Here is a 14,054-nt window from a genome sequence, read left to right on the forward strand (position 1 = left end):
ACAGTCTCTGTGAATCACATACTTGGAGACTAGTGAGCTGAAAGGCTCTAAGGGACTTAATGCCCACTGGGCGCTACTTGTTTATCCCGTTTCTGAGTACGAGAAACCTGATGGGTCAGACAAAAAATTGGTCAAGCAAAAACCTCATAAAAAAGACCGACAAGATTAATATAATTGCTACAAAATTCTTTTTTTTTTCAATCAGGAAATTCATATTGTAGCGCAAGAACGCCGCAGAATCTAAAAAGCCAAAGAAGAGTATTTGATCAATATTTTCACAAAGGTTAAAAGTTGGTTATGAGATTTTACAAAGGAACTTTCGGTTCATTTCTTTCACTTGATCTTAACATGTCAAGTGTTTAAAATGAGTGTTACGGAATGGTTGTTATTGTCAAATTAGTTATCAAATCTGTATTTGCACTGCGAATTCTTTTTTATGCCATCACATTCAACGTTAAATTTTTGATAACTAACAACAAGTTTGATTAATAATAACTGTTTTTTTAAGAAAACCGTTTGTTGACTTTTTACTGCGGGTGAAGTTCAATTCAAAGAAAATGATAAGGAACAGCTGATACCTATAAATGAAAATAGATGAACGTTGAAAAAAAGTGATTTTTTTCATATTCTGCTGTGCAGTAAAAATTCTGACACTTATCATGCACTATACGTTCAGCCTGAAAAGAAGATAGGTGTTACATAAAACCTGTTTTCCTAGAGAAATGGATTACTATGATATGGTGTCAATAAGTACATTTTCAAACAGTTTCCAGTTGAACTCAAGTCCTCTTAAGGCTTGCCGAAGCAAAGTTTTTTCATTGGTTTTGTCCTACATCGGCTCAATACTTCTTCTGAATTTCTTTGTCGTGTTTCAAGAAGAGTACTGCTCCTAAGAAAAGCAATTTTGAACAAAACCTCGTCACGTCCACTAGTATCACCACAAAGAAGTATTACACGAAGAAATCGAACTGAAGGTTTGAATAGATTCAAGAAGGTGATCACAACTAATGATATTTTTTTCAAGCAAATCTCATGTGGCATAAATTATGCACCTGTTGTACTTCCAACGAATTTTGATTAGAAAACATTACAAAACGATTGTTATCGTTCTCTGGGGATCATTCAACAACACAGTTTTTCTTGTGGTAATATTCATTAGACCAGCTATGTACATCAGTAACCAGAGAAAAGCGCACATAGCTTTAATGGTATTGTATTGACTTTGGCGTCCTCTAAGAGCAGTACTCTAAAATGAGATTAAAAAAGATATAACATTTTCGAACTAAAACTTTTGTACTTCAAGTGAATAACAATTTGACTATCTGGTGAAGTTAGACATTTATTAGAAAGAATATGTCAACATTCGTTGTTTAATTTAGCTTTATACAGCGCTTGTGCTTCCAAATTTTTTGTTCCGAAGAAGTCCCATAAGTAGTAAACAGATCTGTATTAGTTTTTTCTAAACCGTGTGTTTTAAAGGCTCATTTAAATGTTAAAATTCACTTCAATTTTAGAGAGCTAAAAAATTTGTTAATTTTTGGGGTTTTTTTTCGACTGTTTTTTTATTAAAAAAATTACCAAAACAAAGAAGTATTTAGACTTCACTCCTTTCTGCCTATTTGAGTATGAGGTCTAAAACCGATTAGAGAACTAAATTCTTTTTCCATTGATTTGTGTAAGGTATCAATTGAGCGCGTTCATGCAAAGGTAGTTCTCTAAGTTTTACTGAATCAACTGTGGCAATCAGAACAGTTGTGTTTTCTGACGCTGTTTTTTTTCTCAGACAACAAAGCGTTTTCTGTCTTTTCAAGCTGCCACTTGCATAGCAATAGCAAAGCAAAAAACAGTAGTTCATACTCTCGTTATAATTAGTCAACAGCTAAAGAGAGAGCAACCATTTAGCTGAACAAGATCAAAAATTTAGGTGTCTTCTCTCAAGATGTCACGTGCACCGTTTGTCAAAAATTTCACATTTTGTTTACATTTATCAAGAACTGTAAGATTAGGTGACATAAAAATGAAGTAAATTATTTGAGCGAATTTCATAGAAAAACTTTTGGACGCCTTGAGAAATTTTTTCTAAGAAGACTTACAACTGAGTTGTTTTCTCTAATACTCAATTTTGCTCAACATCTGCTCAGGAATAATTAAATACCACAAGTGATGCTACAAACCAAATCCTACCCAAATATTTTTACCCTTTACAAGGTACGTGTGAGTAATCAAATGCTGCGAGTCGGCAGTGCAAGAAGTCAAAATCACTGCTATATACAGCCAGAAGTTGACCTTAGTCACTTTTAAAATTGAGGCTGCTTTTTTTTATGCAAGGTTACGTGACTCTGTCGAAGTCATGTCAAAATTCAGGCCATAAATCTCAAACTGCTTCGCGGTTATCATCGATAAACGACAGAAATGTTCATTGATTTTAAGCAGATTCAAGCATCCAGTACTTCAAGAACTGTGAATGAATTATACACGACAGACAAAAGCGGGAATGTATGTTTTTGCTTTTCTAATGAACCTTGCTAAACTGAATATCTCTATAGGCCTCAAGGAACAGCCAAATTTGTGCTCTAATGAAATTAGAAGGATTTTTTGTGTTTGTGCTAACAGTACGTTATGCACTCCACAGTTGATGAGCACGTTTCAATACAAAGTAACGTGTTATGTAAAAATATGGCATGTGAATCTGGAGTTCCAAATAAATTGAAGCGACTAAGCTTCAAAAACGGAAACGATCCAGTTGGAATCTAGTTTTAGGAGATTGAGTTGCCACTCCAAATTTGGTCAAATCCAAAAAAAAAACAGTTTTAGTCACTGTTTTAGATGTAGATGTTTGTATTATCCATTAGGCGCTGACAATTTTTTTAATTGATAGGATGTAAAAGTGTTTTTTCATCGTAAAAAGATTTGATTAAAAATAGTTACACGTCACTCTTTTTCAGTTTTTCAGTGCTCTTGGTGCGAAATTATATTATTTCACTGACAAATTATGCAATGATTTTTTGACAACGACAGTTTTACATTCTGCCGTGTTTCGAGAAACGGAGGTTAAAATATTAAATAATTTGTTGACACTTAAGAAAGATTTGAAGCGTAATTTTGATAGTGTTAGTGGGAAACCAAGCATAGCAACTAAGCAGGATATCACACTCGGCCAACTGCACGGTAGAATATGTTGTTTTCCATACATCTTGTTATCGCGTACGTGTATTCCATGTGCATTTCTTAGACTCAGTTACTTCCAGTCTTTAGTGCCGAACCATTTCCAATTTTTGATTCTCTGAGAAGTATAATAAAAGTATTTGGAAATTTGGTACTATTAACGTTTTCAGTCAGCTCATGTTTAGAGTACATCAGGAGTGTAACTTTTTGTTAATTAGGCCACCTATGTAGAAGAAAAAAAGTACTCTAACGAAACAGTACAGAGCCCTACTGGTATTCTATTGACTTAGCCTTCTTCTAAGAGGAGTACTCAAAAAAAGTACAGCAAAAATAGAATTTTTTAACATGAATCTTTCATTACGTTAGTTACTTCTTGGAAAAATTTGAAAAAAAAACTTTAAGTCCCGCTCCTCTCAATTTTTTTTCTGAGAAATCTAATATCGGAGCTGATTTGTAAAATTCCTTGGCAACTGATTAGTTCCATTTTTTTTTCAAAACACTGAATTTTTAATCTAAACTATGAAAATCTAAATAAGGTTAACTAACACCAATATATCTTATATTTGTACGCCCCCAATCAGATTAGCCAGCAGGAATTTTTAGCGGTACCTTAGTATGTTCCGATAGTCCAGAGCTACATAAAAAACAAAAAGGCCAACTTTAAGTGGCTGTGTGTGTGGTGGTAGACTACCTCTTAGCAATGAACTGAGAGTCTTGGAATATATTTCAATAAAATCAAATTTTGAAAACAATTTTTGCTGCTGAAATTATTAACGTTTTTCGGCTAACGTTTTAAGTTACTGCATTTTGCTAATCTCTGGTCTTTCAACGTAGATGAAGAACCATTTCGGAGCCAATTTTGACCTTCCTTAGTAAAAAAACTCATGAGTATTCGATCGACTTTGCTCAACTGTTTCCCTCAAAAGTTACTGAAATAATGGTTGCTTGGGAGGTCAGTTTGATGCTTGTTTGATTACATGGTCTTATAAAAACTAGAAAATTAATTTTGATTCCTCTTTGCTAAGAGTCGGGTTTTTCTTGCAACATAGATTTGCGTCGTTTCAACTCTTCTTGGTACACTAATCGCCCTCTTCACGCAAAAACAGTTCTCTTTATATTTTTTCTATAAAAACCTTTTGACTTGTCAATTTATTCACAATTTTCCTTTAATTTTTTGTTTGACTGCATGTCACTCATGTCTGGTCTCTCTCCTTCGATGAAAACAGAAACTTTACAGTCAATTTTTATCTTTGTAAGTTTTGTTGTTTTTCTTGCGATTGAAATTTTTATGGTTTTTAGGACGGGTTCGTTTAACTGGTTGTCTCAGAAGTTACTGAGTAACTGTTGCATCAGATGCCTCATTGTTTCGCCTCTTCTCAACTCTGTCCCTTACTAATCAGTTCGTGCATTCGTTCTCTAATTGTTACTTAGATTACGACTTGATGTCCCTCTTTTTGTTCCTACTGTCTTTGTATTAGAAAAGCAATAAATACTGACATAAACTCATTTTCTGATCATCAAGAAGGGCGCGCCATTCTATCAATTATTCGACTGTTAGAGAACATAGGATTTAATACAAAAACACTCGCTAACACTAAAAGGCAGCCAAAACTAAAGTTGAGTTAATGTGTAAAAATGCGCGTGAAGCTGCCCGTTCTTTATAAACGGTCTAAGTCCCGGGCCCAAAATCTGCTATTTTTAGCACTATATCTACTTAATTTCAGAGCTTAAACTAGCAGCACTAGCTTTGCGGTCTCAAATAGGTTAGTTTTCATTGTTTTTAAATCAGAGATTGTTGGTAACAAATAGATAACCTCAGAAATAGATAATAGAAATTAGGAATAGATAATTATGTCGATTGAGACTGCAGTGTCATCTGTATGGACATCACTTTAGCATAACCCGAAGACCATATGAAGGGGTGTCAAAATTTCCTTTAATTTTCAAACACTGGTTAACTTGATTTATTTTTTCGCTTTGGTTCTCTAATTAAGTAAGAACATAGACTTTAGGCCCCCTCTGGGGTCAGGGTACCGCTTGTTTCAATGAGTCCATGGGGCCGCTTGTTCTAACATTTTTTAAAATCGTAATAAGAGTTAATTATAAAAATTAGATAACTATTTATACTACCGTTAGTATGGTGGCCACCATATTGGCCGACAGGGCGTTTAGCCGACAACCAAAAATGAGAAATTTAACCGACAATTTGAGTAAAATGAGCAATAACACTTATTCTAAAGCTGTGATTGGCCAATTCAAAACACTTTCGTAAGCGGACAAATATACCGCAGTTTTTTCATCAACTAGTGTAACGAAGGTCTATCCGTGGTCGGACCGTATTTTACCGCATCTGGCCATGCCTCAGTGGCCCGTGGGACTTGATATGAATCTATCACAACCGAACTACTGATTTTTCGACCAATTATGGACTTTTATTACCAATTATGACAAAACTGTCGGCTAAATTTCTCATTTTTTCCATGTCGGCTAAACGCCCTGTCGGCAAATTTTCCTAGCACCCCTTAGTATCTACCTCATTGATTAGTGTCCGGCTTCATCTAGTAACAATCTGCCCAGGGCAGTCATAATAGAATGGTATTGTATGAACAAATTTGCACAAGTAGAATTTCTTTGACTGTCATTTAGGCTTGATGAGTACAATGGAACGGCTCCAACAGTTAAGTCAAGTGTCACGTGTGATTTTCTCTCATTTGTCATTTTATCTGAATCTGGTTAAATCAATACTGTTTGCACAAAAAATTTAACTGAAACCTTTTCACATTAAGATAGAGTAGAGGATTACAATTTCATTGAGATTCGTCATCGATATGAAGGGTTGGTAAAATTTTCTGATCTTTTCCGTTTGCCCCCCCCCCCCCCCCCCCCGTACGTTATGCAACTCCAATCATTACATTGTAAATCATTATGTAAAAACATAGCACATGCGTTTGGGGGAATGCAAATAATATGCACCCGCTAAGCTGGGAGGGGGGGGGGGGGGGGGGGGCACAAGCGGAAAAGATTCAAAATTTCTTATTTAAAGCCACGGTCACTGATGAAGTTAGTTTCTAAATTGATTTCGTCTTCTCTTATGAAGACTATATCCTACAAATTACGATCTGGGAGGGGTTTCGAAATAACTTTACTTATTGACTTTCAACTTCAGTCATCTCAACCGCTTTGACTTTGCTCAAACTGTGTCGACACGATTTTAGGTAAAGATTATTCACCGCAATTCTTGTCTGCAGGGTAGCATATGTATAATGATTAAATGAACAAATAGTACACTGGTCTTTATTCAACAATATGGCGCAATATTTCCGGCAACTATAATTGCTGTCTTTGATAGTCAACAAACGTGCAATAACTTATTCAATTTGCCTTTTCATGCTCACCGTTTACTATGTAATTTCGATATGTGAAGGCTTAATTTTGTCATAGAGTGTACATACATGTTATTAAGCTGTAATATCCCGGGACTTTTTTGTTTTTTTTTCTATTAAATTCGCAACTTTCCGGTTGTCGTACGTTATTCATTTAGAATAAGATTGGGAAAGTCGCGTAACCTATTCGAACGAATCTAAAAGGGAAAAAGAACGTAAAAAGGACATTTAATTTACTTTCTTAAATGTAGCAATGATGATACAGAGTATGAAGCCCAAAATAGCATCCGGCTTAGATGTGTGAATGTACGATTTTTCCCGCTTAATCCACTAAGTCTTTTCCCGCTTAATCCACTAAGTCGAGACAAGTTTTTCCCGCTTAATCCACTAAGTCTCCGCTAACCAAACAAGTAATACTATTTTCTGGCTTTTTGGGGATTTTCACATTTGTCCGGAGTTGTAAACAGTATATACAGCTAAGACAATTGGAGTTGCTCCGGTGTTATTGATTACTTTCATCCCCTGTTACCCGGGTCGGGATCTCACCGCTAAAAATTGGTAAAAGATGTAAGATTTGCAGTGAATTTGAATAAAAAGTGTAGGATTTGAGCTCAATGCGATGAAAGCGGTGAAAAAAAATTAAACCGCTAAAAATCGCAATTTTTACAAAATTCACTGCTAATCTTACAAAGTTGACCAGCAACCTCGTAATGATAAAAAAAAGATATAAAACTATAATATATCTCGAACATACTGACGATCGTAATGTGAAAAAATTGATGTTGCGATGAATTATCGTACGATCAGCGTTGATTTAAGCGTTGAAATTTTTTTTCACCGCATTCTGTTGGTAGCTCTGAAAATTTTTTTACCGCATTTTGCTGGTAACGCTGAAAATTTTTTCACCACATTCTGTTGTTAGCAGTGAAAAATTTTCTTTCACCGCTTACGGGGTGAAAGAAAGTTTTCACCGCTATCAGCAGAATGCGGCGAAAAAACTTTTTTCACCGCTACAAGGATGCGGTGAAAAAAAATTTACCGCTAAAATCGCAAATCTTACAAATATTCACGCTAAATTCAAGGCTTATCTTAAATTCACAGAGGAAATAGGTGAAGTAGGTGACAGATGGCGCAGTGGAATAAGAAGTTGTTGACACGTAGGAGGTGAGATGTTCGAACCCGTGTACTGCAGTTTCTTTTTGTAAGAAACCCGGCGAATGCGGTGAAAATAAAAACTTAATCACTAAAAATCTCAAATTTTACAAAAATTTGCCGCTAAAAACCGTAAATCTTACAAAAATTCACCCGCTTTCACCGCGTTCAAGGCTAAAAGGTGCGGGCGATTTGCGGTGAAAAAAAGCTTTTTTTTCACCCTTATTCACCGCTAATATTACAATTTTTGTTGACCCGGGTAAATTTGTTTAAAAACTGTATCTCCTTCTGCTGTTCCCGATAAAACCCCAACAGCATTATCGATAATTGCGAAGATGGAAGCCAAATTTTCTGCAAGATTCCTGCAAAATTACTTAGTTTCCTGCAAAATAGCTTAAAGATATGAGCAATAATGGAAAACAAGACGGTCCGCTAGTTGAACTATCTGAACAATTTCACGAATAAGGGAACGGGAAAATGCCAAAACCGGAATATATGCAGAAAAAACGTCTGCTAGAAAATTGAGAACATTAGTTTACGGTTTCTTACATTCGATATGTGAAGAATCATTAGTCTACTGCCAACACATTTCAGAAGTTTTGTCCATGAAAGCCTGTCTCCCAATGCATTTTCAAAAGAATCCTCCAACCCATTTGTTTGATTATCAGCTACAGTTAGATCGGTTCTCTGTATTTGTCTCATATCAATTCAATTCTGAAAAAAATGCTCTTGAAGTACAGTATCAAATAAATTTAGTTTCTCTGTCATTTTCTGATGAAAACCCCAATGAAATTAACGATAATGACGGAGATGGAGGCCAACTTTTCTCTAAGATTCTGGCAAACGTATGTAGTGTCCTAAAAATATTATAGATAGGAGCAAAAAAGTAAAAAAAAAAGTAAATTAGAACTGCAATACTTCAACTCTCCAACAAAATTAACCAATACTGGAACGGATAAAACGGTGAAAATCGGAAACAATGCAGAAAAAAATATTCTTCTCCTGGAAAACTGAGAACACTAGAATAATGTTTCTCAAACTCGATGTGAAAAAAATCATTAGTCTACTGCGCATTCAATTCAAAAGTTTTGTCCTTGAAAGCATGACTCCCAATGCTTTTTGAAAAGAATCAACCAACCCATTTGTTTGATTTGCAGCTGATTTCATCTTTAACCAATTTTTTAAAATCGATGCGGTCAATTTTGATTGTTTGCTTCTATGCTCCTAACTATACCCATCGGCGGAATTTCACATAAATTCTAAAACTTTTGCAATATTAACATGTAAAGCACCCAGCTACGCGCAACCTGTTTCATTAAATGGCAAAAAAAACAAATCGTCAAAAACGTGGCTTGGATTCGCGAACAAGAACGGGCCCTGGGATGATGGACAAAGATTTGAAAAAATAAAGAACTCTTTATTAAGGGCATTTTTTGCTACGTCTTAAAAACATGGTTTTTATGTATCAAAGTTTAGCGATATTAGGATGTAAAAAAATTACAAAAAGCACAATTTCTTTCAATATCTCGATCTAACACTTACAAATTAAGAATTAATCCCAATTTGCAATTTCAGCAAGTGGGTTTTCAATTGCGAGATCCAACATTGATCCAACATTGCGAGATCCAACAATTTATTGAGGGGTGTTGCACCAAAATTAGCTTATTTTGTATGACTGGTCTTTCTTAATGCTATTTTTTATACCACCAATTTCTCCATCTGACTTACCATACGTCCTCAAAAACGGGGTAAACAGGCAAACCCCAGAGCTGAGCAGTTCTCTTAAAACGACTCGCCTTACTTGTCTCTAAGAATGCAATTTATCGAAACTGTCGAGGAGACACATTTATCGTTTATAGAGTGGTTCTTAAGAAATGGTCCCCTTCTCTTCATCTGCTTGACCTCATTCTATCCCTAACCCCGCTCGTCAAAACCCTCCCCCTACCCATCGTCCATCCATAACTCCACAATCTCGACCGCCCCACACCCCCTCCCCTATTCAGCTGCCGCCAGCTGCTGACGAAGCCAACCGGTCGCCAGTTGTTTGAGAACAATTCACCCGACGCTAGTTAATTTTATTCTCACAGTACAGATCTTTTATTTGGATGTTCATGGTGAGAACATATTGTGGAGGGATGGTACGGTGATGAACGTCAAAATTTTTTCTCGAACTTTTCCTGAAATTAACCAAGCATCAAGAGACTATCATCTTTGGTTTTTCGTATAAATTATTAATTATATGGAATTTTTATATTCGATCTCTAGCTTAAAATAAGTAACAAGGAGACAGAACGCGAACAAAGTAGCCATCTGCCCAAAGCAGAAACTATAATTTTCTATTTTGATACGTTGACCAATGCACTTCAGGTCCAAACCACCCCATCTTATTATCCGATGAAACCGAAGATGAGCGTTTGAGACCACAAGCTAGATGGTACTGCATATTTATGGACGATGACGAAGATTTCAGTCGGTCGGATGTTGGGGGTGCTGGGCAGTCGGAGGAAGAACCCACTCCTCAGCCATCGGGTGGTGAGGAAGAGGAAATAAAGGAAGAGAAAACGCGGGAAGAAAAAGCGGAAGAGGCAGAAAAGGCAGTCGAAGGGGAAGAAGGTCAAACGGGGATTACGTCTCCTTTTCCCTTCATTCAGAAAGATACATTGTTATTTATTTTTTATTATTCAAATTTGCATAATTATAGAACTTTGCACCTCTTCCATTCAAATTCACCCCAGGTATTAAAAATGTAAGCTAATCACCATTATATACTTATATACAAATTTCAAGTGTTTGCCAAGATTGGGATTTTGTTTCTCCAAAAACTTTGGATAACCCTGGCAAAGACATGAAATTTAAATTCGAGTTAAGCATAAGTTTGTTTAGAGAATTTGCATATCTCGATAGGATATTGCCAATTTGATTTTGGCGATCAAATTTTGACCGATACAGACTATTATGATTACAATGATTTTTGCGAAACAATTTTGATTCAAATTTTTTGATACTGGTTTGCAACGAAAATTAACAAAATTTCAATAAAATGCATTATTTCCTCGAATAAATTTTTTGGTACGTAAAACAACGACGAAATTGTTCCGGTTTGCTTTTACCTCGACTAAAATGTTTTTTTTTTTAAGCCAATACTTGTTTGATTATCATTTTTTAATTGTCAACACATTGTGCAGAAGAGCATTATCGGAATATGAACTGTTTAGGTTGACCATTTTTGAGTCCCGCTAAAATTGAGGCTCTCGTCAAAGCTAAAAAAATAACCCAATCTTTTCATAACCCAGTCCAATTTCAAAGAGAATTTCGGTCGAGCACATGATTTCCATAAGTCTAGATCTCGACTAGTGTGATCACGTGGGAAAAAGCGAAACAGATCAAGGGCCGATAGAGGAGCAGAAAGAAGAAACTGAACAGATACAACAGAGCGATAATGATGATGGCGTTGCAGCCGCTGCCACTATTGATCCAGTGGAAGGCTTGCAACCGGATGAAGCCGCAGCTGAGGGAAATTCGACAAAGCAAGACTCCGTTTCTGAAGCCGTTGTACATTCCAATATGATGGGATGATTTGATTTCATTGACAGCCGCGAAGCGATAGCGGCTATTATTGGGGACATCGTGGTTTTTTTTATAATTCAAAGAATTTGAATTGTATTGGGGCGCTGTCTTTTTTACGACTCGAAGAGAAGTATTGGAGAAGTCCTTTTTTTAATCAATTTTATTGGAGTGATTTTTGAAGCGGGAAATAAAACGCGTGAAAAAATTGAAGTGATTTTGGGGCTGAACAAAAGTTAAGAGCGGAGCGAAAAGAGATTGGTTTTTTGTATACCACTGTTTTTGACAGAGCGAGAAATTGATGTTTGAAAAAAATTTTTCCAAGCCAGCGAAATTTTTTTGTTCACGTGCGGCTTTTAAAAGCGGTTTTTTGCAAATTTTGATGGTTATGATATTTGATTATAATATTATAATAGCTTTAGGCTTGTTTTGATATGAATTGAACGTTTCAAGTAGTTGATTTGAGTTTAATGCTAATTTGGAGGTGTTTGATCAGTTTTGCTGATTTTTAGACGAAATTTGATGATTTTGTGCCTGTTTTTTTGTTTTACTGCTTTGTCGTTTACTTTAGTTGGGATTTGATTAGAAGCTTTTTACATAAGGAATTTTCAGGTACCAATTGATCAAAGTTTTGTTGGTGTAAAACATTTTTTTCTTAGGAAAAATTACAGAAAAATTGAGAATTTTTAAAATATTTTTCTTATTTTTTTGCAGTTATTTTTCTTATTTTTAAATATTAGACAAGTTTCTTAGCCTATTATAACTTAGCCATTGTTTTGCGAGTTTTTCATTGCTCTAATTGCAAAACAACTTTATTAGGCTTTATGCTTGTACTATTTCAAAAAAAAACTCATTAGCTTTTTCTAGTTTTTTGTTCAATATGTTTTTGAATGCCGTTTCCATTCTTCCTTAATTTTTTCATGGAATTTGTGGAGGTTTACGGTTCAAAATAGTTGTTCTAGTTGTTTGGTCATTAGTATGGTCAATTTTCACCTTCGATTTTATGTTCACATGCTGCAATTTCAGTTTGATTTTTACTGTTTTTTTTCCATTTCTTGGATCAGATTACTTTTCGAAATGGTTTTCCCAATCCATTCATAGTTCACCCTAGGCTTAGTTTTTTTGTTACTTTTCTCGCTAGCGGTTTTTTGTTCGCGCTAGCGGCATTTTGACATTGATTTTGTTTTTATTTTTTGTTATCTGATTTTCTGCAGAAATCGGGTTCCCAATTCACTCATAGTCCGTTCTAGTTCTAGTTTTTTGTTTAGACAATGAAAATTATTTGAACTGTACGTCAGGACTTGTCCTGCTATGTTTTTTTCATTCGTCGTCTCCATCGATGATTCTTACGACCTGACTTCTTGGAATTGACTTTTTCAATGACTTCAGTGACTTCTACTGCTTTGCAGTTAAAATTTTTGTACTTGATGTCATTTCTGTTTTTAGGTCAATTGCGTGACGTACCTCACCCAAAAATGACTTCTTATTTCTTTTATGGAAATTTTATGAACATTTTTTAGTTAATAGTGTGCATCTAAGTAAGGCCAAACTTATATGCCTCAATTCTTGATTATTAACCTTGAGTTTTTGATTTTGAATATCCATTTTGAAAAAGCTCTTTTAGGGCTTTTTTCCATAAAGACCATATATGTCATAAAATTGACAGACCGAATTTAACCCCAAAAATGTAGTGGTCTATTAAACGACTGGTGGTCGATCTGTCTGTCTTATTTCTTTAGTTGTTTCAGTTCATGGAACGCCACAAGCCTCTATCGCGGCTATTTTCCGGCAATTTGCCGGCTATGTTATAAATTTCAAACTTTGCGCCTATGATGATTTGGACTGCTTTATTAATATTGATTCTTTGGATGTAACCATTGGTGAAGTACGAAAATATAGCAAATATAATTTTAAAATGTGTACAGTGACAACAATATATAAATATATTATCAATCAATGATTTCCAAAATTCTTTCTGTTTCTGACAAAACGTGTACACGAGTTTCCACTTGCCATTAGGACACACTGCTGTATTAACAAATCTGATAAATTTTGATTTTTTTACTGTTTGCCGCAACACTGCATCGTCGCACAAGAGCTCTCATTTACTTGAATAGTCACTTCCAAAATTAAAAAACAATGAGCCAACTGTACAACCAAAGGTACACTGAAAAGCTACCTTTTCTGCAAATTTGATTTGGAAGGCGTAAAAAAGCGTGAAATTTTGAAATTATAAACGAGATTTCATTATCATTTTCACCGCTTATACGGAAAACATTTAAGTGCTTTGTTCTTATACTGTTTACCACGATGCTGTACGTGTTTGTGGGACAAAAAGCGATTGTACTCAGAACTATTTAAGCGTTAAAACAAGCTAAAGGCTCTATTTTACTTAGAAATTTTGAAATGGAGTAAAATAAACTAAACGAATAGGAGTTGGAGGTATTGTAATGGTCAGACAATTGTCCCAGTCTTAAACTAATTTGCAATCTGTGCGCAATTTATGAGCAAAAATAACGTAACCAGCCAGTTTTTTAAAAAAATGGAAGAGAAATTGTCGGAAATTTGACTCATATGTCACAAACTTCTGCGAAAACAACAAACCATCCCGTGGATGTTAAAAAAAATAATATACAGAGCAATTGGCAATTTGAGTTGAAGTAAGTTTTGTGATATCGAAATGACTCGTTGCTACTCAACTAATTTTAACTCAAATTCTTGTTGATTGCTCACAAACAAAGCTTTGCAATTTTATCAGTCCTGTGGTATTCTCAGTATGCGTTTTTTGGC

General features: G+C 35.2%; 1 protein-coding gene across 3 annotated transcripts; it reads left to right on the top strand.

Annotated features, from left to right (window-relative positions):
- The first annotated feature begins 5,881 nt into the window (after window positions 1–5,881).
- Window positions 5,882–11,481, top strand: LOC142336903 (uncharacterized). Of its 3 annotated transcripts, none has more exons than XM_075385879.1 (3): window positions 5,882–6,000; window positions 10,068–10,313; window positions 11,083–11,481. In XM_075385879.1, exons 1-3 carry the CDS (start codon window positions 5,994–5,996, stop codon window positions 11,274–11,276), a joined length of 447 nt encoding a protein of 148 aa, XP_075241994.1. In that variant the 5' UTR covers window positions 5,882–5,993; the 3' UTR covers window positions 11,277–11,481. The 3 variants fall into 3 exon arrangements, with proteins under 3 accessions (XP_075241994.1, XP_075241995.1, XP_075241996.1); XM_075385880.1 differs by having other exon boundaries at window positions 11,089–11,481; XM_075385881.1 differs by having other exon boundaries at window positions 11,098–11,481.
- Window positions 11,482–14,054: the final 2,573 nt, after the last annotated feature.

This window comes from Convolutriloba macropyga, chromosome 3 (genome assembly GCF_964194025.1).
Source record: "Convolutriloba macropyga chromosome 3, txConMacr16.3, whole genome shotgun sequence".
Classification (NCBI taxonomy): domain Eukaryota; kingdom Metazoa; phylum Xenacoelomorpha; order Acoela; family Convolutidae; genus Convolutriloba; species Convolutriloba macropyga.

Excerpts from the sequence above, each read along its gene's own strand:
- LOC142336903 (XM_075385879.1), top strand. Across the intron at positions 10,314-11,082 it reads GGCAGTCGAAGGGGAAGAAG|ATCAAGGGCCGATAGAGGAG; the intron begins GTCAAACGGGGA and ends AAAGCGAAACAG.